At 45.0% G+C, this 27495-nt stretch overlaps 1 protein-coding gene across 4 annotated transcripts in view; it reads right to left on the bottom strand.

Moving 5' to 3' along the window:
* The window catches only part of BTBD19 (BTB domain containing 19), a 1265487-nt gene that overhangs the window by 1047156 nt on the left and 190836 nt on the right, over positions 1 to 27495 (bottom strand). For 2 of the 4 annotated variants that reach the window (XM_069642350.1, XM_069642351.1), the window contains exons 1-2: positions 7191 to 7396; positions 498 to 723 (exon numbers count right to left, since the gene is read on the bottom strand). In XM_069642350.1, the coding sequence (XP_069498451.1) occupies positions 498 to 723; positions 7191 to 7375 (411 nt within the window). In that variant the 5' untranslated portion in view covers positions 7376 to 7396. Of the gene's footprint in view, positions 1 to 497; positions 724 to 7190; positions 7397 to 27495 lie in introns of those variants that run through there. The other 2 variants (XM_069642352.1, XM_069642353.1) reach the window with 1 other exon arrangement.

Genomic DNA, 27495 nt, shown 5'->3' with positions numbered 1-27495 from the left:
TTCACTGTTTATTTATATAATTTACTAAGTGGTTTATTCAGTGCTTGGGATATAAAGTAACTGATTGAAGAGAAAGGCTTGTCACTACTTGGGAATGTTACTTAAACATTCGAACTTTCATAAGTGCTTGAGAAATGTTAAGAACGCATTTCTCTTTGTCTAGGGTAGCAAACTACCCGGTAAACAGTGCACAATGATTTCATGTCCCTTTGCTTTTTTGCAAGCAGTGATACGTCCTCTGGATAACTAATTTGTGCACAAGTAGACCTCCTTTATAAAAATGTTCGCTCATTATGGCAAATGTATATCCCTTGCAGCATATATATATGCCAGCTATAGGTACTGTATGTTTTATATGGCAAGCATTTACCACTTGTAGGAAATGGGTGCAACAAAGGTACCACTTAGAGCAAAGCAAATAACTTCTTGAGAACTTTTCTAAACTCGATCTAAAATTGTCAACAGTTATTTGATACAATTGTATGGTGAGTACTCACAATGTGGCTGTCAAGCGTCACACAGTTAGTGTAGAGAAACTCCATCACTGCCAGGAAGACCTCGGGTTGCACGTCGCAGAGAATGATGGGCCTCAGCTGCACAGAGGAGTCTGCCAACAAGGGGTGTTCCAAGAACATCTCATGGAATGCCCGACAGCGGCAAGCAAGGATGCAACGGTGACCGCAGATCTCCCTCTGCTCCTTCCCCACAATGAACTTCACGTCACTGGTGAGAAAGTAGAAAGAACAGCTTTACAGCACACGTTTTGCCCCTGGATCACAAACCCTTCTCTGGGACTACAAGTCTTTCCCTTGGATCACAGGTTTTTCCCTTGGATCACGATCTGTACCTCGGACCATCATTCATTCACTTGGCCAACCATCATTCATTCACTTGGCCGACCATCCTGTCTCTTCTTCCACCATCCCTTTCCCAGGACCACCATGCCCTCCCCAGGACCACCAACCCTTCCCCAGGACCAGCATCCGAGACCGCCATCCCTTCCCTTGTATGTGGCCCCAAGGCCTGAAGGGCCCACAGTAAACATGACCTGCCAGCCTTAATACAAAAATGACAGAATCTTCGCACTGAAAAGGGGCATATTGAGCCGAACTGTGGGGGTGCCTGCAAGGAACACAAGGAAGTGCCACGTAAAAAGCCCTACCTGTCATTACAAAAGGAACAGTAGCATTTTTATTTACAGTGGCAGAAGAAATGCAAAGGCCCCTTTCACGTGGAAAGCAGGATTGTCAAACACTGACAACAAAATGACTTGCACTTTAATTCAAGACATGAGAAAATGTACCCCAGCTAACATAAAGATGTCAGGGAAAAGACACAGTGTGTGTTGATAAAAAGTAATTTATATTATGCTTCATATGGAAAATACCGGCAAACATTTGAAAAGAAAACCCCACTTTGTTTCCAGGGGTCACATGAAAAGTTCCTGTAGGCCTGAGGCAGAACCTTTTACTTGTTGTTGGACAAACTTCACAAAGGACTCCCCCACTGAAAGCTTGGATGGCATCCCGGCTGTTTACAACTGCAATAAAGTGTGGCTGCTAAGAGCTATTGCAAGCAGACTTTCCCCAGACTTGGTGTCTCTGAAAGCGCATTTCTGTACAGAGCAAATGGCTCTAGCCGGTGAATGACTGGAATGTTGGGAGGGGGATCTCTGTGTTGCCAAGGCCTCCCAAGTGTTTATGACCGGCAGCTACCAATTTCAAACAACAAAGAGATTAAAAAAAAAAAACCTCTGGTCACAGGCTGGGCCAGAGAGGCAAATGGCGATGGGGACAGGAGGGCTTCAATTTGCATAACCGAAAGATCACCTATTAATGTGTAAGGACTATTATCATTTAGGCATTTTTCTCAGCAACCATAGGTCGTACGTACTTCCTTGATTGATGTGTAATTGTTTAGGTAATTTCCAGGCGATGTTGTTGAAATAAAATTCATCCACTTGTGATTTAGGGAATTGTAATGGCACGCTAAAGGGTGTTGCGAACTGGTGGAGGCGTAAAAAATTAGGTATTTGGAGAGTACATTACATGTTCATAATGATTACGTGTTTTGTGTAAATGGCAGATAATTGCCAACTGGCCGTGCAACATGATGTGGAAATGGCTGTCGTTTTATGAGTAGCTGAAGCAGAATATATGTATACTATGGCGGTTACTAGTAAATTATGAAGTTTTGCCAAAAAACTGATTTTCAAAGGGGATTTCAAAGGGAAATTGCCATATGTCGGTTCCAGACTCTTAAACCAATCTGTAGAGACAGGCTGGATTTGGGAGGATAGAGAAGTGTAACGGGTCAATCCTCGTTGCGAGGACTCTTGCAGGGAACTGCACAATGTTGCAAACTTGATGGTGTCATCACTGGTATATAAAGTGTATGGACTATAAGGAAAGGGGAGAGATGTTAAAATTACCATCGAGAGAACTGCTAAAACTTGTCATATGACCCCCACAAGGAAACACCAAAAGTAGATTTGGCTGAGATTGCATCTGGGTGGAGCTGTCTTTGGTTGGGAAGTCCTAAAAGCTGACTGGGTCCTATGGTGGAGAGCTGGGGACCATCCTTGAGAGCGGAGTGACCAGATCCCTGCCCTGTCCTTCCAGAGGGTCCTGACATGAAGCTGGCTTTATGGAACTTTAAAGAGAGGTTTTCTATGTAAGTAGAATTGAACCCTCTGCAACCAAAGGTGAGGGAATCTGCTGGCCTTAAATTATTTTCCTTTATAGTGGGTAGGGGTGTGAGGGAGCAGGGCGGGAATCTGTGTAGATCCTTAGCCAGGCTAACTAAAATATTAAATTTAATTAATTCCCCTTGGTGGAACACCACGGGGTGATTTTTGTTAAAATTCAAAATTAACAAAGCTCATTACCAGTGTGCGCTGAAAAGTATAGACTGTAATGTAATTGGCTAATCCTATTTTGCCTGTTAATCCCCGACTTCCCCAAACTAAAACTGCCAGTTTCCTCAACACAGGCCTTTAAGTTGGGGGGAGAGGGGGTGGAAGAGTGTCTGAAATCCAAAATTCACAAATTATCTGACTTTTTACCATTCCAGCTGCCACAACACAGGCCTTTAAGTGGAGAGGGTCAGAAAACCCAAATTCTTAAATCATCCCAATTTTCTGTCTGATTTCCCCAACACAGACCAAACCAATGTAGGGTGGGGGGCTAAAAAACCCACTGTTAAAGTCACCCTGTGTTTATTTACTGCTAGCCTTTTTAGTGTGCAGGAAAACCGAAATTGTACAGCCTTGAAAATGTAAAGTGATTCTATTCAGGGACCAGTGTTGATAATCATTTGCTTTAAAATGTGTATAAAGTAAAATATTGTGATTTTAGTTATTCATGTAGAGAGAAGTTTATTGTGTTGTGCCTTGGATAAAGTGAAGTGTGACATTTCAGTGCAATTTTCTATGACCTATCCTCCAAATAAATGCAAATGTATATCCTGTACACCGGCCAGGTTCTTGGCTCATTGGTATCTCAGGGGGAGGGATCAAAGGGGTATGATATGCATCAGAAATAGGGCTGAGTGAAGAACTGATATTAAACCATTTATTGTGTGACACCTAGATTGGGGAGGGAAGGAACTGCCCGTGTTGAGGGTGGCCTCTCAATAAACCATTACATGTACCACCTTCCTTCCCCAGGACCACCATCCCTTACCTTGTACCACCATCCTTTCCCCAGGACCACCATCCCTTACCCGGGACCACCATTCCTTACCCTGGACCGCCATCCCTCTTCTTGTACTGCCATCCCTTCTCCAGGTCTGCCATCCCTTCTCCACCATCCCTTCCCCAGGACCACCATCCCTTTCCTTGTACCACCATCCCTTCCCCTGGACTGCCATCCCCCCCCAGCACCACCATCCATTCTCCAGGACCCCATCCCTTTCCTTGTACCACCATCCCCTTCCCCAGGATCCCATCCTTTCCTTGTACCACCATCCTTTTCCCCAGGACCACCATCCCTTCTCTTGTGCCACTGTTGCTTCCGCAGGACCACCATTCGTTCCCTTTCATCAGGACAATTTCCATTGAATAGGACTCTTGCCCAGAGCTCAGGTTACCTCCCTGTGATGTACATTCCACCCTAGACCTTTTACATTCTTTCTGTGAGATTTTCTTTGTCTCCTGCGGAAGCTGAGCCTGTAAGTGGCTGCAACATTGACTATGGCCACCTCCTGGGCTCACAGGTGGGGTTTAATTAACTTCAGCTGGGGCAAATACCTAGTTCCCGTCTTGATAGTGGATGAGCCTAACACTTATCTCCGGACACCTGGAGATGCACAGAGACTGGCTATGTATAATCTGTAAGAACGGAGATGCACAGTGACCAGCTATGTATAGTCTGGAAGCCTGAAGAAGCACAGAGACTGGCTATGTATAGCCCGGAAGCCTGGAGATGCACAGAGACTGGCTATGTATAATCTGTAAGCATGGAGATGCACAGAGACTGGCTATGTACAGTCCGGAAGCCTAAAGATGCACAGAGATTGGCTATGTATAATCTGTAAACTTGGAGATGCACGGAGACCAGCTATGTATAGTCTGGAAGCCTGAAGATGCACAGAGACTGGCTATGTATAGTCCGGAAGTCTGAAGATGCACAGAGACTGGCTATGTATAATCTGTAAGCATTGAGATGCACAGAGACTGGCTATGTATGATCTGGAAGCCTAGAGATGCACAGATACCGGCTATGTATAGATCAAACAGTAAAAATAAGAAGATGCCACGACAGGCATTCAAATTTAACAATGAAACTTGATATTTTTGGATGCAAGTGGAAGGCAGCTTGGCTTAATCGGTCCAGGCAGGTGACGGAGAAAACTAGGCGCTTTTTTATTTGAAAATTAGCAATAGTACACAACATAAATATAACTTACTAGCAGCTTGTAATGCACAGTCTTTAAATGGCCTATTTTCAAATAAGTCACCGGGTTTGGTGATTGGCTGGAGGCACACTCACAGACCTTGAGCCAATGAGGCAGGCGGGGCTGGTGCCATTAAGTTCAATTAGCTTCTCGGATTGGTGGACGTGGATAGCACCACAGGGAAACCACAAATGGATACAGCTGTGTTCCGGGTCCAGCTCCTGTGCTGCTAGCATCTGTGGACTATCCAGCCAATGCTATTTTATGTTACTAGCCATTTATAGTGTGACAAAAATATACTTTCCAAGGATCACAGTCTGCTTGGATGTTCCTAGTATCAAATTTCTCTACTCTGCACATTTTCCCGCCGTTTCTTGGCTGGAATCTTGGCGGCCAGAAAGTTTTTGTCCAGCTCAAATGTTTCCCCAGAAGTGGCCTGCCTTCTGACGCTGCGCAACGCCTTGGAGCGTAGAGTATGGAAAGCCACCACCGACCAGTGGACCCCCATAGAGACACCACAGGGATCCCAGAGTCCCACTTGATGGTCTTGCTTCCTCTGGGATTAAAGCTGTAGAATCCCAACCCCCCTCAATCCCGAGCGTGGCCATCGTCTCCACCGTTCCTTCCGCAGGACCACCTCAAGCCCCTCATGGGTTGCTGCTAAATGCAGCTGCCTCGCTGTGCAGATCTGAGGGGCAGCAGAGAGGCACAGATTAGCAACAGGATTGAAGAAAGGGATAAATGGGAGTAGGTGGGCTTAGTAAAGTGTAGTCCTAAGAGATCCAAGTAATATCACCTCTAGGCACAGGTGCGGCAGAAGACAGATCTTTTAAATACAGCACCAGTTTTGTGGTCTCCATGGTGATGGTGATCCACTCCCATGCCAGAAAGAAGAGAAGGCCAAAGTGGATCTTTAAGAACTGCAAGTCTGACCCTTAGGTAAGCCAATTCTTACAAGAACACAAAGGAGTTACTTTTAGATTGCCCCAGTAGTTGCATGGAGAGAACCGCATACTGATGCCCTTCTCTGAATGCTGTCCCCTCCATGCACTTTTGAGGATGGTATAATTCAAACATGGTAATCCAGACGGAAATGGATTTCTGTGTTTTAACGGCTGAGCTTTAATCAAGTCTATGCAAAGAGGACGAGCACCATTTTCAAAACCGATCATAAACACAGCGGGAGTCATTAACATGGAATCCTATAGAGCCTGCCTCCCCTGGGCAGGTTCAAAAAGCAGAAGGATTCCATAGGACTCCATAGCTTCTCCACCCACATTAAAACCACATGCAGGTGGAGGTTCCCTCCGATTTGCAGTGCAGAGTAGATGGGGTGGTGGATTTGGGAACTGTAATCTGGGCATCTATTCCACCATAGAACTTCATTAAAATCACACACTGCTTAAAAGGTTTTACACCTGCTTTTGATGCCTGATTTTTACACAACGGTTTGGCCCCATTAATATCCAGCCTGAGGCCACTTCCAATAATAATTCAACTCTTCCATTAACCATGCGATCTTGGTATCTAGTCAATTCATCTAAACCCATTTTTAATAAAAAAATGTTGAGAAGCCACACTTGTGGGCATCAAAAATGAGGTACATCAGCAGATAAAGTTCTGTTATCGGGAGTAAAGTTCTAAAATGCAAAGCCAGTGTCTAGGCCACCACGTCGCCCCTCGCGCCACCTGACTTGCTAGACGCCGCCCGTGCCTCGCCTTCCCGCCACCCGGTACAGCTGTACCCCTCCGTATCTTTCCCCCCTGTACCCCCCCAGCCCCGCTGTATATCTGTTTTGTTACCTCAGAAAAGCGCTTCATTATCTGTTGAATAGTTCTGTAAAGCGCTCCATTGTGTTTCTGTATTGGTGTATACCTCTGTAAAGCGCTCCGGTATCTGCTGTATAGCTCTGTAAAGCGCTCCAGTATCTGCTGTATAGCTCTGTAAAGTGCTCCGTTGTGTATCTGTAATGTTGTATACCCCTGTAAAGCGCTTCGTTGCTTCTTGAAGCTAGGACACGCTCAATAAATACCACAACAATAATAATAAAGCGTCAAATTCAGGATTAAAATTAGGAGGTGCACAGTTCCAGGGCCTACATATAGAAAAGCAGTTTGTAGTGTTCTTTAATAGAATGTTTACCCCTCGTACTGCGTCTGACTCGGAATGTTTAGGTTGGAAAGAGATCGGGGTTCTGGACAGTTAGTATAGAGTGAAAGTTACAGGAGGCAGACGCAGTACGGGCCGCCGGACAACTTGTAACGAAAATAAATATTGACCTTTATACACTTACCTTCGACTCCTGTCAGATACTTCATTTGGCGACGAGGATGCCGGCGCCCTGAAAACCCACGGAGCACATGAATGGGAGAGCAGCTGCTCCGAGCCAAAGCGAAACGCTGCGCAGGCTTGTGCTGGTGCTTCGCATAAACAGGGCACAGGAGAAACGGAGAGCGGATGCTCCGAACCAACACACATTGTGTCGGTTTGTGCTGCTATTTCTGGTTTCTGGAGAGATCGGAGTGAAGAGCGGATGCTCCGAACCGACGCGTTAATATATGCGTTGGGTTTGTGCAGTAATTGATTTAGCTCCCTGCTGGACCGGGAAAAAGTGACGCTTTGGGAATCTCAGGAAGACACACATCGAGGGAGAGCGGTCCCTCTACACGAACTTTCAACGCCAGAGATCATTGGGGATCGCGGCCAGCCAGGACTACACGTATATCTTCACATTGCTTCATCACGTGTATTAAAGGAAAGGACCTATTGCGGTCACGTGATCTTACACGATCGGGACCAGGAGGTCTGGGGGAGTGAGGATTGAGTGTCTTCATCCTCGTCTCAGTATTTAAAAAAATAAATAAATAATAACGATCATTTCTTTTTTTTTTCTTTGTTTTTTTTTTATTTCGCTTGAACCAACAAATGTTGAAGAAAACTATTATACCCCAACGGTAATTTTGCATTCTGACAGTTGCAGTTGTGGTTGACTGTTTATATACGGAAATGCAGGGCATCAGTATCCAGCCTCCTGCAAGTTTTTTACCAGCTCCTGGACAACCAGCAGTTGTCTGGTCAGAATGGAAGGAATTTTGGCTGAATTATATTCAAGCCGTAGAACAAGAAGAATTTACATCCCGGAAGAAGAAACTATTATTGTTGCATGCACTTGGATTAGAAGGTCAAAGAAAGTTTAGGGAACTCCCAGAATTGACAAGAGATGAAGTAGGAGATGCCGACGAACATGACAGAGCCATAAGACAATTAGACAAATACTATGCACCGGAAAATGCCGACGAACATGACAGAGCCATAAGACAATTAGACAAATACTATGCACCGGAAACTAATGTGGCTATAAATAGATATAAATTTTACACCAGAGTACAAAAAGAAAATGAGACTATAGAGGAATATGTTTCAGCACTAAGAGTATTATCGCGAACCTGTCAATTTGGCAATGGCATCACCCTGGATGAATTAATACGAGATCAAATAATGATCCATTCGAAGGATAATATAGTTCAAGACAGGCTGTGGATGATTGGCAATCCATCACTACCTGAAACTATAGCCATTGCTAATAGGGTGGAGCATAGTCAATTATGTTCCAAGGAGATGAAAGACAAGAAGGAGGAGGCTGTGCAGAGCATGCAACGAAACACTACTAAGGTAGTACAGGAACAAGAAGAACAAAGCCAAGTTAATGCCCTGCGAATGAAAGATAAGGCGGAAGCTACTCCAGGAAAGAGCAATAAAACAAAGAATCCTGAATACAGAGGAAATTCAAGCAAAGGCCATGGAAGAAGTTGGACAACGAATGACCCTCGTACACAATATGATCAAAGATTTCTGAATTACCAGCCAAGAGATGGTAACAGGTGTTATAACTGTGGCAGATTTGGTCATTACACTAATGCAAAACAATGTCCTGCATTAGGGCAAAAATGTGGAAATTGTGGCATAAAAGGTCATTTTGCAGTTGTATGTAAGAAAAATAAAAGAGTTTCTGCCATTGTAGAAGAAGAGGAATAATCAGAGGAAGAAAGGGTGTTTTTTTATACAGGAGCCTCCAGAGGGAGAATTCAAGTGCCCGAGTTGCGAGGTGGTTATGGATAATTGGAATCTTAGGATGAAGGTGGATAGTTGTTCGCCCTGGACAATAATCATCAAGAAAACATGGCAGAACCTTGTCACACGTGGCCTAAGAAGCGAATTAAATTCTCCAGACATTAGAAATCCAGGTGGATTTGAAGGGTCAAGGATAAAAATGATTGGGTGGTTTTCATGTATTGTTCAATTTAAAGACAGACGAGCCCAAGTCAAAGTTTATGTGGCAGAAAAAGGCGTAAACATCATAGAATGGAGAGATCAAGCTGGTTTGAGAATCAGGTTGGACCCATGTACGGAGGAACAGATTATGTTGGTCAATAGTAGTCAACAACAGAGAAATGATACGTCAGAAAAAAGGAATGGAGCCAAGTCAGAGTTGGGTTTATTGAAGGACTTTGCGCACAGAATTCGTCTCAAGAAGGGAGCTATACCGGTTAGACACACAAAGTCGAGACCGGTTCCATTTGCCATTGCTGAAAAGGTTGAACAGGAGTGGACACTGTTGGAATCTGAGGGTGTCATAGAAAAAATTGAATCTTCGGAATGGGTGAGCCCCATCGTTGTAGCACTATAGAAGAATGGCAAACCCAGGATTTGTGTGGACTTGAGGGACGTCAACAAGAACATAATAATTGATATATTTCCCTTCACATTATTTCTGAAATGTTGAATTGTATTGGTGATGCGGATGTGTTTTCAACGTTAGATCTCTCAAAAGCTTATCATCAGATTTCACTCACTGAAGATTGCAGAGACATTACAGCTTTTATTACACCACATGGTTTGTTTAGATACAAACGCATGCCGTTCGGTTTAGCTTCCGCGGCAGCGGTATTTCAAAGGGTGATGATGCATATTCTTAAAGGAGTAAGTGGGGTTTTTGTATATCAAGATGATATAATTGTATTCGGAAAAGGAATTGAAGAACATGATAACAGGTTGAAAAAGGGGTTAAAAAGATTAGAAGATGTTGGATTGAAAATTGAAAAGAGCAAGTGTAAATTTGGAGTAAATGAGGTAGAATATTTAGGACATGCAGTAAATGGGAAAGGATATAAACCTAAAAGGGATGCCATGGAGGCAATCAAGGAAGCACCTAATCCTAAGAACAAAGATGAGTTGAGATCATTTTTGGGATTATGTGAATATTACAATAGGTTTGTTTGGAATTTTGCGAGTGTCACAGAACCTTTAAGAAAATTGTTGAAAAAAGATGCCAAATATATATGGAATGATGAATGCAACAAGGCAGTAGAGTGCGTAAAAAGTGAGATCTGCAATTCTTTGGAGTTAGGAGGGTTTGAGTTTGGTAGAATGACTAAAATCACAGTAGATGCACGTGGCGTCGGTTTGGGAGCAGTGCTATCACAGGTCGACGAAGATGCTAATGAGAGGATAATCAGTCATGCCTCGAGAGCCATTTCAGACACAGAAAGTAGATACTCAGTGATTGAAAAAGAGTTATTGGCTTGTTCATGGACGGTAAACTATTTCAGGAAATATTCGTGGGGAACGAAATTTGTGGTTCAGACAGACCATAAACCACTTATTGAAGTTCTGACGGTCAAAGGAATGTGCAGGGCTTCACCGAGGTTAGCAAGAGTCAGCCTTAAACTGCAGGATTATAATTTTTCAGTGAAATATGTGCCTGAAAAAAGGAATGTTGTGGCTGATTTTCTATCGAGATTACCATTGGGAAATAAGCAGTTGGATGTGGAGTTTGATGATGAAATGGTAGCTGTTGTGTTTGAGGTTACATCCAAGGAGGCTTGGGTTGAAGAGTTGAACAAGGACGATGAATTGCAAAAAATTGGCGAATACATGAAATATAGATGGCCTGAAAGGAAGGCAGTACTGGAAACATGTTTGAGATTCTGGGAAATAAGGGATGAATTGTCAATGGAGGATGGATTTTTGGTGAGGGGAGACATTAATTCCCCCACGTAAATTGTATGATGAGCTTATTGAAAAAGCACACCAGGGTCATCCTGGTATTACAGGCATGAAGAATAATTTAAGATTGAAATATTGGTGGCCAGGTATGGATTTGATGGTAGAAAGGATGGTTAGGAATTGTTGGCTGTCTCAGAACAGCGATAAGAGTTGTAAGGTTGTAAAGTCAAACCCCATCGACATTTACAAAGGTAATACACCATGGGAAATGGTAGGTATTGATATTGTTGGGCCATATGAGAAATTGATTGGTGAGAAGAGGTTTTTAATAGTCCTAGTTGACTACTATTCGGGTTGGCTTGAAGTTAAGGCAGTACGTAGGATTGATAGTCAGGAGATTATGAAATTTATAATGCAAATATGTAGGAGGGAAGGATTCCACAAAGTGATATTGAGTGACAATGGAGTTCAATTTAAAAGCAGAGTGATAAGAGAGTTCGCAAAGAGGTCAGGAATTGAATGGAGGTTTTCAGCGTTGTATCATCCCCAAACTAATGGGTTGGTGGAGAGATGCAATCGCGTAATAGTAGAAGCATTAGAGTTAGCACTGAGTAATACTTTGTCGGTAGATGAAGTTCTCAAGGAGAGGGTGTGGTGTAGTAGGATGTCTGTTAAGAGTTAATGAGGGGAAGAGCTCCTAACACTTTGCTTAACCCAGAGTCGGTTAATAGTAGGAGAGTTGTGCATGATGAAAAACAGTGTGGTTAAAGGTCGAACTAGTAAAAGTATCTCCAATGAAGAATACAAGTTAAGAGTTTCGCCAGGAGATTATGTGTGGATTAAGATTGGTCGAAATGTGAGGAAGGGTGACTCTAAATACAGCAGGCCAATTGAGGTTGTACAGGTGTTCAGGAGAGCGGTTAGAGTTATTGGGGGAGCAGTATGGAATTTGGATAGGGTAAGTAAATGGAGATGGGGAGGTAAACATGAAGCATGTCAGCAATTTAGTAATAAGAAGAGCGACTGGAGTGTTTGGAGATGATACTCTTTGGAATGGAGAATACTAGGGTAATGGAGAATGTGCACAGGGATTCAGCTAGACGAGAGGCGGAAAGGAATGTACTACAAGGTGATGATATTTCTGGACCAAATGTTCTACGCAGTTCAAGAGAAAGGAGATTACCATATTGGTCCAGAGATTAGGTTATGCAAAGTTAAAATGTACAGCCCACACTCTGGTGAGGGTGCCAGGTTGTTACACAGATTATCTCATGTTATATATTTGTAAGTGTGTTAACATGTTTAATTTCTAAGCAATGTTATATAATTGTATTGCAACAATTTAAATTGTTATTGAAAGGGGGTGGTGGTGGTGTGTTCTTTAATAGAATGTTTACCCCTCGTACTGCGTCTGACTCGGAATGTTTAGGTTGGAAAGAGATCGGGGTTCTGGACAGTTAGTATAGAGTGAAAGTTACATGAGGCAGACGACTTGTAACGAAAATAAATATTGACCTTCATACACTTACCTTCGCCTCCTGTCAGATACTTCACAGTTATTAGTGCTGGAATTCGGCAGTGCAAGGTTACAAGAGGAACAGGTTAGGAGGCTGAACATTTTAAATAAGCCCAATTGATGAGCCATCGTCATGAGAGGTTACCTTGCACAGGCTGGGCGGTCTCTCTGCTTCACGGCGATTGCTGGACAGTCTCCTCCCCTTATTGGGTGCGGGCAATGAGAACCCGCCCCAGAGTCATAACGCGTAACGCACGGCAAGGTGTCTAACAATGTCCCAAAATCATAGGGGTCGCGGAATCAAGGGCAGCTATTTTGCAAACAAACTCTACTGAAACAACAAGGCTAATGCATGCTTAGTATCAAGAATACACCACTCTACTAAAACTACTTACTTTTAATATACCATTATTCAAACTGATTAAAATCACAGGGGTTGTAAAGCAGTCCCCAAGCGCAGCACTCATCAACTCAACATTTGGGTGGTGATCACCAAGGGTGCCGCCAGGTCTGGGAAAGATCAGGGGCTGAGCTAATGTCAGGGCTGGTCGGACTCGGGGATAGGTAGCCTTTTGGTTGTAGCACCTGAGCTTCTATCCAGGGCTACAACCAAAAGACCCGGGGCTATAGCCTCTCGCCTCTGGTGATCACTACTCACAGCTCCCCCAAATGATGTCCATCATGTCGGGAATAGCCACAGCTAAGGGCCCGCATGGCTTCCTGTACTGGAGAGGGATATACGGGAACCGAATGAATGATGCCCAACTGCGGCATGGCTCTGCCCATGAACATGGCAACCGCACTTTGTGATGCCAGGGCCTGGCTGTTGGCGATGACTCTATCCCAAGGCTTTATGGCGGTACCAATGGAGTGTGGCAAAGCACCGGGAGACCTTTGACCCTACAGGGATTTCTACAGGAGTAGAGGTGCCATAGTTTTGTCGCTGTGGGTTTCCTTTGCCTCAGCTCATAAGCAAAGAGAACATGGCAGCCAGCTGAAGCGACAGTTTCCGTCACTGCAGAAGCCCCCGTTGAGAAGTAGAAGACTCAGCCTGCAGCTACAGCGGGCGCACCAGAAGCCTGTATGATGGTGTTGGAGATTAGCTTGTGGCTCCATGAGAGGGGGTCCCTCTTTTCTAAGGACTTTTTTAGACAGTCTAGCCCACAGAGCTTGGGTGCTACAGTCGGCTGGGTGTAGACTGCCTACTGAGTCGTCGCAGTAAGACTAGCAGGAAAGACTTGGGGAGAGTATGGAGTGGGGTGCAATGTTATCCCCTGAGGCCCGTTAGCCCAATCCACAAAGAGAGGCCGGGAGGGGCGGCGGCTGTTCAGCTGAGTCCGAGTGGACAACTATATGCGGGTGGCAAGACCTGTGCCATTTAAAGATAATACTTGAAGCACTGCAGCACTTAACCTTGTGGATTGAACAGAAGAACAGGGCTTATCCCTCCATCTGGTGACACTGCAGGAGCGGCAGGGACTCCAGCATGAGGATACGCACCTCCACAAAGCTACAGGGTCCATCATATGGGATTCAGCACACCCTCCACCCAATGCAAACTCTCTTTTGGATTACAGTTGAAATGGGGCATGCAATGGCTGCTGCTGAGAATGTGAAGAAAAAAGGAGTATTGGGTGTCCAACCACAAACACACCCAATTTCCACCAGAATCTCTCTATCAATGCTCCTGCAATCAAGGGAGACCTCCAAAACCTGCTTGCAGCGTTAACACAATTCTGAGTAACATGGCAGAGCTACGCCAGAGAGTATCAATGCTGGACTGGACAAACAAGTACTGGAAGTGGAGAAGAAAGTGGGTAGAAGAGTTGGAGAACTCCTACTGTGATCAGGCCTACAAACATTCTGACGTTACAACTCGGGTGGAAGCTGTGGAGTCCTTGGGGTCTCCCTGCTTGTGAAGCAGGAGGACACGAAGAATTGCTCTCGGAGGAATAAGCTCTGTATTAATGGAGCACCCAGTGAGATCAAGGATCAGGACCTGGAGAAATACGTCCAAGAACTCTCCGGGAACATCTTACCTCTGCCAGAAGAGGAACAAAGAGTCTGGATAGCACACAGCGTGTACACTCTACTCATCCAAAGCCTAATTGGCTGCTTCCAGATATCTAACTAGAGGGCACTATTTCAAGCTACATGAAAAGATACAGGGCCTCCAGAACACAGAACAAGCTTCACTTCAAGGATGCCGCTAAAGCAATATTTCCGATTTTGTCACCAACCACTTTGTCCAAATGCAGGCCAGTGTGCAAGGTCATGGATGGTCTGAAAGGAAAGGGGGTCTGATATCATTGGGGATTCCCATGCTCCCTCCACTTCTCTCAGAAAGATCGAACCTGGTCCATCTCGTCGCTTTGGGATGCTCAGCCTTTGTGACACCCAGACAGAGAGGTGTGTTATCTGCGCCCTAACACCCATGGGTCCATGGTTTCGCTGTATAAATTCCTTAAAGTAAAGTAAAAGAGAGAAACTGTCTCACCTTAGAAGATTCACCAAAGGACCCGCCATAAGCGAACCCTGCCAGAAGAAAGCCCAGCAGTTGACTGAAGACTTGTGAATAATATCCCACAGTTAAAACCAACGACTTACCAACAGTCACTGTGGCTGAAGAATCATAACTGCTCCAGTAGCAATAAAAGTACTGAGGTGAAATTGGCAGCACAAAGATTTTTTTCTTTTTATTATTATTATTTTTTTATTAAAGCTGGTTAAAAATCATTTCAACTTTTACAATTAAAAAGTCTCAAAACAATACAAATGAAGGATTAAGAAGACAAGAGTAGAATCAAATATCTCAGATCACAGAGTTACACTCATAAGCTTGACTCTAATCTTCCTTCTGTCCTCATTCTCCTCAATCTAGCCTCTTCTTTTGACACGGTCAACCATGCTATCCTGCTCAATCGCCTCCATGACAACCTGGGTATCACTGGTTAGGCCCTATTCTCACTGACCGACCCTACCAGTTCCAACTGGGGTCTTTCCTCTCTTCTATTTCTCGCTCGACTTGTGGTGTTATCCAGGGGTCTAACCTTTCTCCCTGGCTATTCAACCACTACCTGGCACCTCTGTCCCATGGCATCACTACATTCTGCTGTAACTTTCAGTGTTCGGCGGATGACATCCAGCTCTCCATCAGGCTCCCCTCAGACACCTCTGCTACTGCTCTAATACCAGACTGTCTGGCCGCAATTCAGGAATGGTGTGCTGCCAATGATCTCTGCCTTAATGCCAGTAAGGCCACCTGCTACCTCCTTTCCTCTCTCTCTCTCTGGCGCCCACCCTGGGCCCTCTTCCTGCTCCTTCCTGTGAGGCTATGAACCTTGGTGTCATCTTCGACTTTACCTTCTCCTTCTCCTTCTCTCCTCACATCTCTGACTTCTCTAAGACGTCACTCTTTCAGCTGCACCTCCTCGGAGGTATTCTGCCTTTTCTCACTTTCCTCCAAAAGCTCACTGTCTCTAGAGGTCTGGTCCTCTCCAGGCTGAACTGTTGCAACAGCTGCTTTCTAAATTTGCCTGTCTCTACTCTTTGACCTTTACAACTCATCCAGAGCAGGACTGTGAGACTTGTCCTTGACCGCAAGCCCAGGGATCGTATCTCTCAAGCTCTGAAATCTCTGAACTGGCTCCCTGTGGCTTCAATGATTAAATTCAAGACCCTTAGCATCGTCAACAAGGCTTTCTGGAGCCTGGCACCGCACTACCTCCAACTTTCTCTTCCTAAACATCTTCCTTCTCGAACTCTCTGCTCATCTACCTCCAATTCTCTGAGGGTCAGACGCTTTTACAAGCAGTGAATGAGGGGCAGATCTCCTTTTCCTCGGATGGGGCCTCCCTCTGGAACTGCCTCCCTGCATCTCTCAAACTTGAGCAGAAACACCTATAGCTCCGGTAGCAACTCAAGATCTTTCTTTTTGTGTTCGCTCTTCCTCTCCCCTGCTAATGTCTCTGATAGCTCCACACACTGGTCACCTGGACACCCCTGAACTCTAGCCCAGGCACCTACCTGTCAAGTTACCCTTGCACTGCATCCGGGCTCCCTCAGCATCTAACGGTCTGTATTTGTAACCAAACAGTCCCTTCTCTTTGCACTTAAAAGCCACCCTCTGGCAACACTTATTGAGTCACCTGCACTTCTCCTCGCCCCCCCACCGCCCGTTAGCACTTCTAACCTCCACTCGTACCGCACTTACGCAATCTGAATGACACAAGGCCTAGTAAGATCATTGTTTATCCTCCTTCTGTTTCCTCCTCTTTGTCTTGTCGCAACTAGAAACACTTGAGTACGGGTGCGTTATAAATGACTTTTCATATCATTAAAATCTTTCACATTTCACTATATCTCACCAGTGTCAGAGTAACACAAACGGTCCATAAGCATCTAATGTCTCAAAAAACCCACAATAGGCAAAGCAACAGATGCTGGACAGTCCACTAGCAATCGACTCCAAAGAGCATGAAAATCAATACGATCAAGCATTCCCGCAAATTGACCTAAATATAGAGGGCGTTGTGCATTAAAGGGCAGGACAATCTAAAATGATGTGTCTTAAGGTTTCGCAATGTTAAAATCCTTACAGAATCGACAAAAGGCTTCATATTGCTTTATTAATTTCCATCTTAAAAGAGTAGATTTAGTAGAAACAATATCAAACCTAAAACGCATAAAATCGTTACTTGACAGGCTATACATAGAACTAAGGGGCTACTGTACCTAAAGGCTTATGCTCCTTTCGCAAATGGGACAATGGATTATATCAGTGCATAGTTTCTATGGTATTTATCCAATGATGCAGATACACGGCCAACTTTACCTTTCCCACCAAATCAACCGAGGTCATTCCACCTTTGGACAATATTGCATTACAGCGTCCTGCGCGTCTTAACGGTCGGCTCTTTGTGCGCTGGATGTACACTTGCAAGTACTGTAAAAAGAGAACGGGGTGGAGGCACCAAGATCTTCAAGAAAAATAAGAGAAGTTGCCACTTTGCCCTGATTATTATAGAGTTGAGACCGGATTCATAGCGTATCGCTTCACAAGGGATTTGACTGTTGACATAGCTGAAATGGGACGGGTACTTTGAATCTATAGTGGCTGGGTGCCTTTTTGCTTGATAGATAGATCTGCTAAAAAAAAGGGGCTCAGCCTTCCTTAAACGCCAAATGGACCACACGGATTGATATAGGCTAAGCCTACCTTAATGAACCGATCCTGTGTCCCCCACCAACAATCTCCTGTATGAGTGAGGTCATAACCAGATTGATTCGTAATAGAAAAGGTAAAGGGGTGAAAAGATGTTATACTAAAGCCCACCTATTCTGGTGTCTCTTGTTGATCAAAGGGTCTCTCTGGTCAATGGAGCTCTCTGTGGCTTCTGATTAAAGCGGCAGGTCTCACTTGAAGATAAGATGCGGCGAGACCACACTTTCTGGCTCCTCCAAACCACATTCTCGTACCTTCTGAATAGGGTCCCCTTGCTGGGATCACTACTGTAATACACGCAGTCCCAGACATGACATTTTAAAGTCACTCGATACTGAGGGTATTGGGGTTTCCTGTCTCTTTTGTTATCCTCTGCAGCCAAGCCCCATGTCGGCCTTTTTTAATTGAAATCTGATTAGTATGTGAATGTTTCCACCAGCTACAGGGCTCAACAAAAGGACAGGGCAGGGCCATTGAGCCTTTGTGAGTTAAATTAGGCTGGCCATGGCAGGTGGAAGGCCCCCCCCCTTCTGGAGCTGTATTGTGTACTCCACCTGTCAGATCCCAACTAAATATGACATGGGGGGGGACTGCGCTTATAGGCTGTGTCCATCCAGAGTACACAGGTCTACGCGTGTGTCATGTGGTGAACATAAGAAACGGTGTGCATATTAGCATCACACATGTTTCCCGAGGTTTATCTACCATCATTCAATTTCATTTAAAATTTCAAAAAAGCCCAGTCAAGCTCACACCCACCATGCGGATGATTGAATTCCTCACACACTTGCAGCCTAAATGTCTGTCCTCGCCCCCACCCCTATTGTTAGCTCCCTGCTCCCCTGATTCTCTGATTAATGATTGTAAGGAACTCTGTTGCTTCCGGAAGCTACGTCCATGCTAATTAAAGACCCTAATAATTAATGGTTAGGCCATCATATTAACATTGAGGTGGTATATGCCCCCAAGGAGAGGCAACATAGCTTCTTTGCATACTTATAAGCTATGGCAGGAGCATTCTCCACAGGTTTTATGATAATGGGCGGTGTAAGCGATATTCAATCAACACTACAAGTCAATGCCTAGTCTGGGATGCTGAGGAAAACCCTTATTGATGTATTTTTATATCCAGTTCAGTACTCTGGATGACAACCCTTGTATAACACCCCCCTCTTAGAATCCCCCTGACCCCACTGAGCCAAGAAGTAGGTTTGTTTTGCAAATTAAAGGGTTTATTTGAAAATTTAAACAATATATATATATCACACTTCTATAAATAAATTGATAATGGATATTACACTTGTGAATATGAGCAGCAGTCAGCAAGAGGTAACTTATAAATAGGAACAGAAGAATAAGGTGGGAAAGAATGCTTTATATGGTTCAAGGAAACGCAAGGTGGAATAAAATGCAGTACAGAAATAACTTGTTATGATTTTAGCAAAAGGTAATATGATCACTTTTTCTTTTGACAATTCACTCCCCCCCCTATGCAATACAAGAAATGGAAGGATGAGTTTTCAACACAGGCAAATTACTTTAATGTGGTTTGCAATGGAAGTGAAAAGGTGCTAAAATTGCTTTTAATTCCCTCTAGAGGTTCAGGGTAGGTGATGGCTACTTTATATTAGTTCAGGCTCACTTTAACAATACTCTATGAATGATTAGCAGATTGCAAACGAATTTTAGCAAAGAGAAGCAAAAAGCTGCTGATTTCTACAGATGAAGAAATCGGGCCAAATCGCGGTAAATTTCGCGAGTGCGTGTCTCACGATTACGGAAAAAAATATAGGGAGTAGGAAGTCGGTTCTAGGTTTGTTGGCAGCTTTAATATGAAAGTTAAATTTCGTTCCTAGCCCAAACGGTTCAAGAGATACGGACGATTTAATAAAGGTAGATTTTCAGATTTAAAGTAAAACTCAAAATGACAGGTGACAGCTTGCAGCTGCGGAATTGACAGGTGACAGTTGTGCAGCTTTAAAAATGACAGATGACACGATTTCTAGGAGGCGGTTCTACTTAGGTTAAAATAGTTCGGATTAGATTATTTTAACTAAGAGATTGGTTCTGCACAGTTCTGCTAACTACTCACAATATCAATTTGAAATAGGCCTCATCACGGTCTGGTCAGGTTGGACGGGACTTCCGGCGGGTGGTTCTGAAGTCCCGGCTATCTGGGTCAGCTCTGCTCTCTGGGTCTGTCAAGCACCGGATCTGCTCACAACGGTCTGGTTTGTGGTTCTCTCGGGTTCCGGATACAGCACTGCTTTCTGGATACTGCTACAGGTTCTTGCAAAAATTCTTGGCAAAATTCAAACAGCTCGCCCGGCTGTTGAATAGTTTGGTTGGTTTTGAGGCCTGCTGAAGAGGATTCAGCTGGTGGATTCAGGCCTCTCTGCTACAAATTCTGGAGTTAATTTCTGCTACAGGTTCTGGAGATTGATGGATTTGATGCCTGGATCTCTGGATGTGAAGTCGTCGGTCAGCATGCTCCGCAGCAAATGGAATTGACGGTCTCTACCTGTCCCAGCAGTCTCTTTTTATGTGTTTTGAAAATGGGTGTGTGCCTGGGCCTAGCTAAGCCTGCCCCTCTCTACTTGTCATTGGCCCAATTCTCCCCTCTCCCATGATTGGGGGAAGGAAATGGATTGTCATCATGATGAGGTCTGTTTATGGGTCAGAGGATCCTCCCCTGGTCAATTTGCACACAAATCTATTTCTGACTCAAATACATATTTCCCAGGTACACAAGTGGTTGACATTACATGTACATATTATACATATTGTATATTCCTTATGGTTCATGCTTGTCCCCCTCTGATCTTCCTGGGGGCTTGCATTCAAAAATGACAACATTTTGCGCATTTTGACTGGTTTTGCAATATCGGACATTTACCCAAAATTACACAAATGTGCACAAGGAGTATGGACATTAATTGATGAAGTCAGATTTTTAACATGCAGACATTTGGAGTAAGAACCCTATTTTCCGCTAGCAACCCCCCAGAATACCCCACAGGGTCCTAACACCTCTTAAAATGTGCACAGAAAAATCACAAGAATAATGATATTATTTATATAATTTTGACAGGTCCGTACTATGAATTATCCATCTTTTTAAAAGTATGCCCTAGTCAAAAAGGGGTGTGGCTTCCCACATCACACGGTGGAATGACTGGTTTATCCACTTCCCCCAAGCTCAGCTGGCTGGCAGAGGCACTGCCCCTCCCAGTTTCCCCCAAGAGGAAGCCACTTTACGACGCCCCCAATATAACATTTGCCTGAGTCAAGGAAGTTGCATTGTTCTGTCCCTTCCAGTTCCCAGTTGCTCCACCCCTAATCTAATCAGAGAGGTGTCAACTCCTTTTGGTGGGGACGCAGGATGCAGCTAGGCCTGGGAACACAGCTGTTGATCCAGTTTCAACTCCTGTCAGGGGTAGTTGTCAGGCAGAATCCAGTTTCATTAAGCCAGGTTTCAGCTAAATGTCACTTTTTGTTCCCAGTTTTCTACATTCAGATCAAACTGACAATTATTACATATACATTAAATAATTACTTCCTTCAAGTCATTTCAGAATATAGTTTTACATTGTATCCACCTCTTAGCAAGTCTTTCCTTGGTCTGGTTTTGTTTCATTTGTCCAGTTTTACACAAAAGTCTGGTGGTTTTAAAACGCCGGCTTTCTGATAGTGGCGAGTACCGGTATTGCAACCATTTTTGGGATTAAGAAAATGAATTCCCCACAATTCTGGGTTGCTTTTAGTAATCAGCATTGCCATTCCCAATGGTTTCAGGCTACTGTGTGTGTAGCCCAATGGTGGTTTTAGGCAGTGCCATCCTGTGCTCACAACATAGCCAAAAATGGGTGGCAGCCTATTCTTCATGTTTTCCCTGTGCACTCTCTGGGGAGTTCTGGCCATCATGATGTTTTCCATGCCAGTACTGCACAGTTTTATGGTAGGGCTTTGATGCATGGGTAAAAACGTCCCACAGTGGCAACTTCAAGACAACCCCCCGGCCTGACCAAGGAAAAACAAGCTAACGCACTCTCCAATGGATTTTAAGCTGCATCGCTCATTCAAAACTAGAGCTTCACTAGCTGGAGGACACGGCACATGCCATGCTGCAGGCTCGTCAAATTTACTTGATGGAACAAAGCAAATAAACCTCTGTCATATATGCTTACAAAAGTAGTAGAACCTGCAATTATAAGGTTAGGCTGAGGGACATACCTCTGGGGCCATGCACAAAGAGCACTGTGAAGGCAGCTAAGGAACTAGACCACACGAGTCGTTTAGGAACTTGTCTAGTCTATTTCCTTAGCTGCTTTCACAGATCTCTTTGCTGTGCTGTACAACACAACAAAGAGCGCCGTGATGACCAGTGATGAAGCGCTAGCTCCTTCATTCACGTGGCCTGGGTTGGAAATACTGCCTTTTTTTCTGCTCCTTCAATTATTATTTTTTTTAAAAAACAAAATTCAAAGACGGGCTGGGAATCGACCCAGGTCACGTGGTTGAAAGGACTAACACTTCACTACAGGAGCCTGTTTCCATGAGCAATGCAAACACGCAGAGGCGTTGCTAGGGGTTGGGACCTAAGGGGGCTATAGCCCCTGGTCTTTTGGTTGTAGCCCCAGATAGAATCTCAGGCGCTACAATCAAAAGCTAGCTAGCCCCCAGTCCTGACAGTTGAGTAGCCCTGGGTCTTTTTCAGACCTAGCCACACCCCTGCAAACACGCCCTGTTAATCAAACTGGTGTGTTTGCCTCTTTCACAGGACAGGCAGTACTATTAATGCCACCCTAACACAGTAAACAAACACTTTTCAGATTTTGCTAAAAGTGTTTGTTTGCTGTATTAGGATTGGCTTTCATAGGACTTTGTGAACCTGTGTGTTAATTCTCTTCTCTCCAGCAGTAACACGGTCAAGCTCCCAGTAAGGGCGTCCTGCCCGATTACTGCCACGAGAGCATTGAATTAAAGAAACAGATTGTACTGTTTCTACATACAAAATGGATGACTCCAAGTCCTTTAAAAGCAGGGCTTGAGGCACATTTGCTGCTTCTTCTTCATAGGAACCTTTTTAATAAAAGGTCAATATATATTTTTAGTTATGGGCAATATTTATTAAAGGTTAACGTCTTTGAGAGAAAATCCTCTTTAAAGAAGATGGCGATGATTTCAGACAACAGACTCTTTAGGACATGCTCTATATAGCCGATTTTAGGAATTATAGCTTATGGCTGCAATTGTACCATTGCTGCGCTGTTTATGTCATCAGCCGGATCCTAAATCCTAACATGTAATATTTCTGTAATACATGGCAGCCTGCAATATCTGCATTAAAGCCTGGAAATAATGTCATTATGACAGGCTAATTATGACATCACAACGACCTGTAATAAGAAAATGACATGACAACTGCTGTAATCAGTTATTACGGCTCGTTATGATGTCACAATGCCTGCTGCTTGAGCCAGCAGAGAGAATTCCAGCTATCACAGCAGCACTTAAAGATGTGAAAAAGCTTTTTTTATAAATTCCTTGCTTGCAGAATTGTTCTGGGTCACTTTACAGCCATTAATTGACTAGGAATTGTTCATGGGTGAATGTTTAACTTTTGCACTGCTGGAGTTTAACAAATGTGATCAAACATCTGCATGTTATTGCTTATTTTAAAGCACAAAATACAGACATTTTTTTAAAAAAAACATTTTAATTAACTACTTGAACTGTTTTTAGCACCGGGGCGGCGGTGTATCAACCAATCGGGTTACTCGGAGCTCAGGCTGAATCCCACGATGATCCAAGCCCATGTTCCAAACAACTTGGCAGCTGTTTACCCCGCCTCGCAATACCTAATCCCCCACACTAGCGTGGGATGGGGGTTTAGATTCTATAAAAGACAAGGAGGCGAGTATTATGCATTTACAATCTTTACTGAGATCCACAGCAGCAAAGAAAAAACTTTGTAAAACGAAAATTTTCGAAAAAACAATGTTATAACAATGCAATGGGAACATCCCAGTTCAACATGGTGGGCAGGTCATGCCCTGTAGGTAGCCAATAGGGAGCGAGTCCATCCCATATAGGTCCATTCCTTTAACCACTCCCCCTCTTTCTGAAGCTGATCCTCCGCAACGACCACCGAACCACTACTCCACGTACAATGAAGACCAAACTCCTCTGGAGACGCTGGGCTGAACCGTTATCCACTTGGAACGGAACACATTCCTTTTCCTGCGTCGAAGCCATCAATCGAAAGCTGAAACAACAACCAACACCAGTAAGGGTGGGTGGGTGGGATAATACTCGCCTCCTTGTCTTTTATAGAATCTAAACCCCCATCCCACGCTAGTGTGGGGGATTAGGTATTCTATGGCAAGACAGGAGGCTCATATTATGCAAGTTCAAAGCCCTTGCATTACATTCACCGCCACATGAGCAATACGTTTATGGTAAAATGTCTTAAAAGTTGACTCCCTTGACCAGTCAGCTGCTTTTAAAATCTGTTCCAAGCTACCCCCCAAAAAGGCTGCTTTAGAGGCCATAGCGCCACGGACTGAGTGGGGACCAAAGGAGGAAGTGTCCACCCCCGCCTCTCGCATGACCCATTTGATCCATCTGGATAAAGTAGAAGGGGAGACCGGCTTATGGGGTTTCCGGAAGGAAATCAGCAGCTGAGAGGTATTGGGAGGTCTAAAACCTTCAGTTTTAAGCTCAAAACATTTCAAACAATTAACCACACATAATTTACAATCTTCAGGAAAAGCAGGATAGGATATCGATGAAGTCATGCATTTAGTCCTACGTGAGATAAAGAAAGTAACCCCCTGAGGGGTGAACATCTTATTATCCACATCCAAAGCTCTGATATCAGAGACCCTTTTAATAGATACTAGACATAGCAACATAGCAAGTTTGGCAAATAACTGTTGCAGGGACAGGTCTTCATTAGGAGGCCAGGACCTAAAGAGCTGTAAAACCATATTAACATCCCAAAGAACCGAATATTTCGGTTGTGGTGGAACCTTAATACGGATAGATTTGAGGGCTCTTCGCACCAAAAAATGTCTACCCACCGGCTCCCCTTTCACCAAAAGGTGTCCTGCTGAAATAGCTGAACGAAACCCATTAACGGTCCTGTAGGCTTTGCCTTCCTTATACAACTCCACTAAGAAATTAACCACCTCTACAGGAGGGGCTGAAACGGGATTGAGGTGCCTAGCCACACACCAGCTAACCCATTTGTTCCATGCTGAGGAATACCCCATTTTAGTAGAGGGTGCCCAGGAGTCCCTGATGACCGCCATAGAGTCTTGCGAAAGTCCTCTGAAGCACCAGGAAGAGCTGAAATCTTCCAAGCCATAAGGGCAAGGTGTCCCCGCAGGACCAACTCGTGAGGGTGACCCTCCGGATCCACCAGCAATAGGGGATCGAACGGGAGGAGACGGGGAATATCTACTGCTAACTCCAGCAGGGCCGGAAACCAAACCTGAGAGGGCCAAAAGGGGGTGACTAGAATCAGAGACGCCGCTTGAGTGCGTGCTTGGACCAGAACCCGTGCTATCATGGCAAAGGGAGGAAAGGCATACCCCAACTGACCCGACCAATCCTGGAGGAAAGCGTCGGTGCCCAGAGCTAACGGATCTGGTCTCCAACTGTAAAACTTGGGAACTTGACAATTCAGTCTCGAGGCAAACAAGTCTATGGTCAGGGGACCCCAGAGGGACGCTAAGCGGGTGAAAAGAGATCTGTTCTACATCCAATCGCTCCTGTCTTGCAGGTGCCTGGAGTTCCAATCCGCTACTTCGTTGTTCACTCCCGGGAGGTATTCCGCTTTCAGTGTAATATCCCTGTCGAGGCAGAAATGCCAAAACTCTCTTGCCAAATCCGCCAAGACTTTGGACCTGGTGCCCCCCAGATGATTGATGTATCTCACCGCAGAGATGTTGTCCATGCGGAGGAGAACACAACAATTCCCCCGATCCTTGAGGAGGCTCCGAACCGCAAAGGACCCCGCTAACAACTCTAGACAGTTGATATGAAGCTGTTTCTCTGACTCCGACCATTTCCCACCTGTGGAAATCTGACCTAATCTGGCTCCCCAACCTGATCCGCTCGCATCTGACTCCAGTACGACATCCGGGGATGGGCCAAAAATTGCCTTGCCATTCCAGGCCTCCATGTGCCTGAGCCACCACAGGAGCTCCAACCTGGCTTCCGGCGTCAATACCACCATTTGGGAGTAAGAGAGACACTTGCTCAAATGCTTGGTTTTCAAGCGCTGCAGAGCTCTGTAATGTAGGGGAGCAGGGAAGATAGCCTGAATGGATGCTGACAGCATTCCCACCACTCTGGCTAACTGCCTGAGGGAGGTCCTCCCTTTCCTGAGGAGCAGCCGAATTTCCTTCTTTATCTTGGACAGTCTGGTGTCTGGGAGAAGAAGGATGCAAAGCTTTGAATCTATACATTTATCACAAAACCTAGATCCTGCAAGAGGGTCACCGTGAACTTCAGCTGAGAACACAGAGTTTGATAATTCTGGGCTAGAAGCAACATGTCGTCTAAATAAATTATGATCCGAATCCCCCTGGATCTGAGAAGGGCCATCACCGGCCTCATGAGCTTGGTGAAGCACCAAGGGGCCGAGGACAGGCCAAACGGAAGGGATGCAAACTGCCACACCCGCCCCCCCCATTGAAACTGGAGAAACTCCTGATGCGGGGGAAAGACGGGAACAACCAGGTAAGCGTCTTTGAGGTCCAATTTGACCATCCAATCCGCAGGGAGAAGGGTGTCCCTGAGTAAATGAATACCCTCCATTTTGAAGTGGTGATACACCACAAAAGAGTTGAGGGCTTTCAGGTTGATTACTGGGCGAAACCCCTGGTCTGGTTTCGGAACCAGAAAAATGGAGCTTAGAAACTGAGAAGCCTTGAAAGAAGCCGGGACTACCGCCCCCTTGGAGATGAGATCCCTTACCTCCAAATCTATGAGGGACTGTTTTACGTCGTCGAACACTAGAGGAAGGGGAAAAGACAACTGACAAGGTGGGGCATAGAATTCTATCTGATAACCCTGAACCGTTTGCAACACCCAAGGATCTGAAGTGAGGGCTTCCCACTGCGGGAGGAACCTGGCCAGTCTGCCCCCTAAACTTGTGAGGGAAAAAACTTTTAGCACCCGAGAAAGTACCTGCATGCCCTCTTGCTCTTCCGGCTCCTCTGCCGGCACGTCCTCTGCCATACGAGTTCTGTTGAGGGTAGAAGTGGGTATGTGCTCCCCGAGCAGAGGAGGTATGGTGTGCGCCCCTGGGCGCGAACTGGCGGGGACGGGAGGAGCCCTGGGGAAAACGGCTGGATGAGCGGGCCCTACCTCGTCCAGCCTTGTTAAAAACCTTTGGGGCAAAAACCTTTTTAATATTAACCTGCGCTTTGTCCAGCGCTGTAAAGGTGTGAACATAGGCCGACAAGTCTTTCAGGAAAGAATCTCCAAATAAATTACCCTGAGCTGAAGGGCCCCCTTCTCTTTCGGCCATGTCTGCCAACTTGGAATCCAACCTCATCAACAATGATTTTCTCCTCTCCCTACATATGGAGGCATTGGCGTTGCCGAGCAGGCATACCGTACGTTGGATCCAACCCCTTAATGCGTCAACGTCAATCGGGGTGTTAGAGGCCGCCGCCTCTTCTGCCATTTCAAAAATCTGCGTGACTGGACCCAGGATGTCCAACAGTCTGTCTTGGCAACTACGCCACGCTTTATCGACCCCTTTCTTGGGGTCCTTCCCTTTCTGGGACAGAAAAGCCGCCATAGACTGGTCTATTTCTGGCGCTAAAGCCACCT

The sequence above is a fragment of the Ambystoma mexicanum genome, chromosome 1q (genome assembly GCF_040938575.1).
Source record: "Ambystoma mexicanum isolate Mex_15411 chromosome 1q, UKY_AmexF1_1, whole genome shotgun sequence".
NCBI lineage: Eukaryota > Metazoa > Chordata > Amphibia > Caudata > Ambystomatidae > Ambystoma > Ambystoma mexicanum.
Note: the sequence above shows the minus strand (reverse complement) of the source record. Positions and strands in the feature narration are given on the sequence as shown.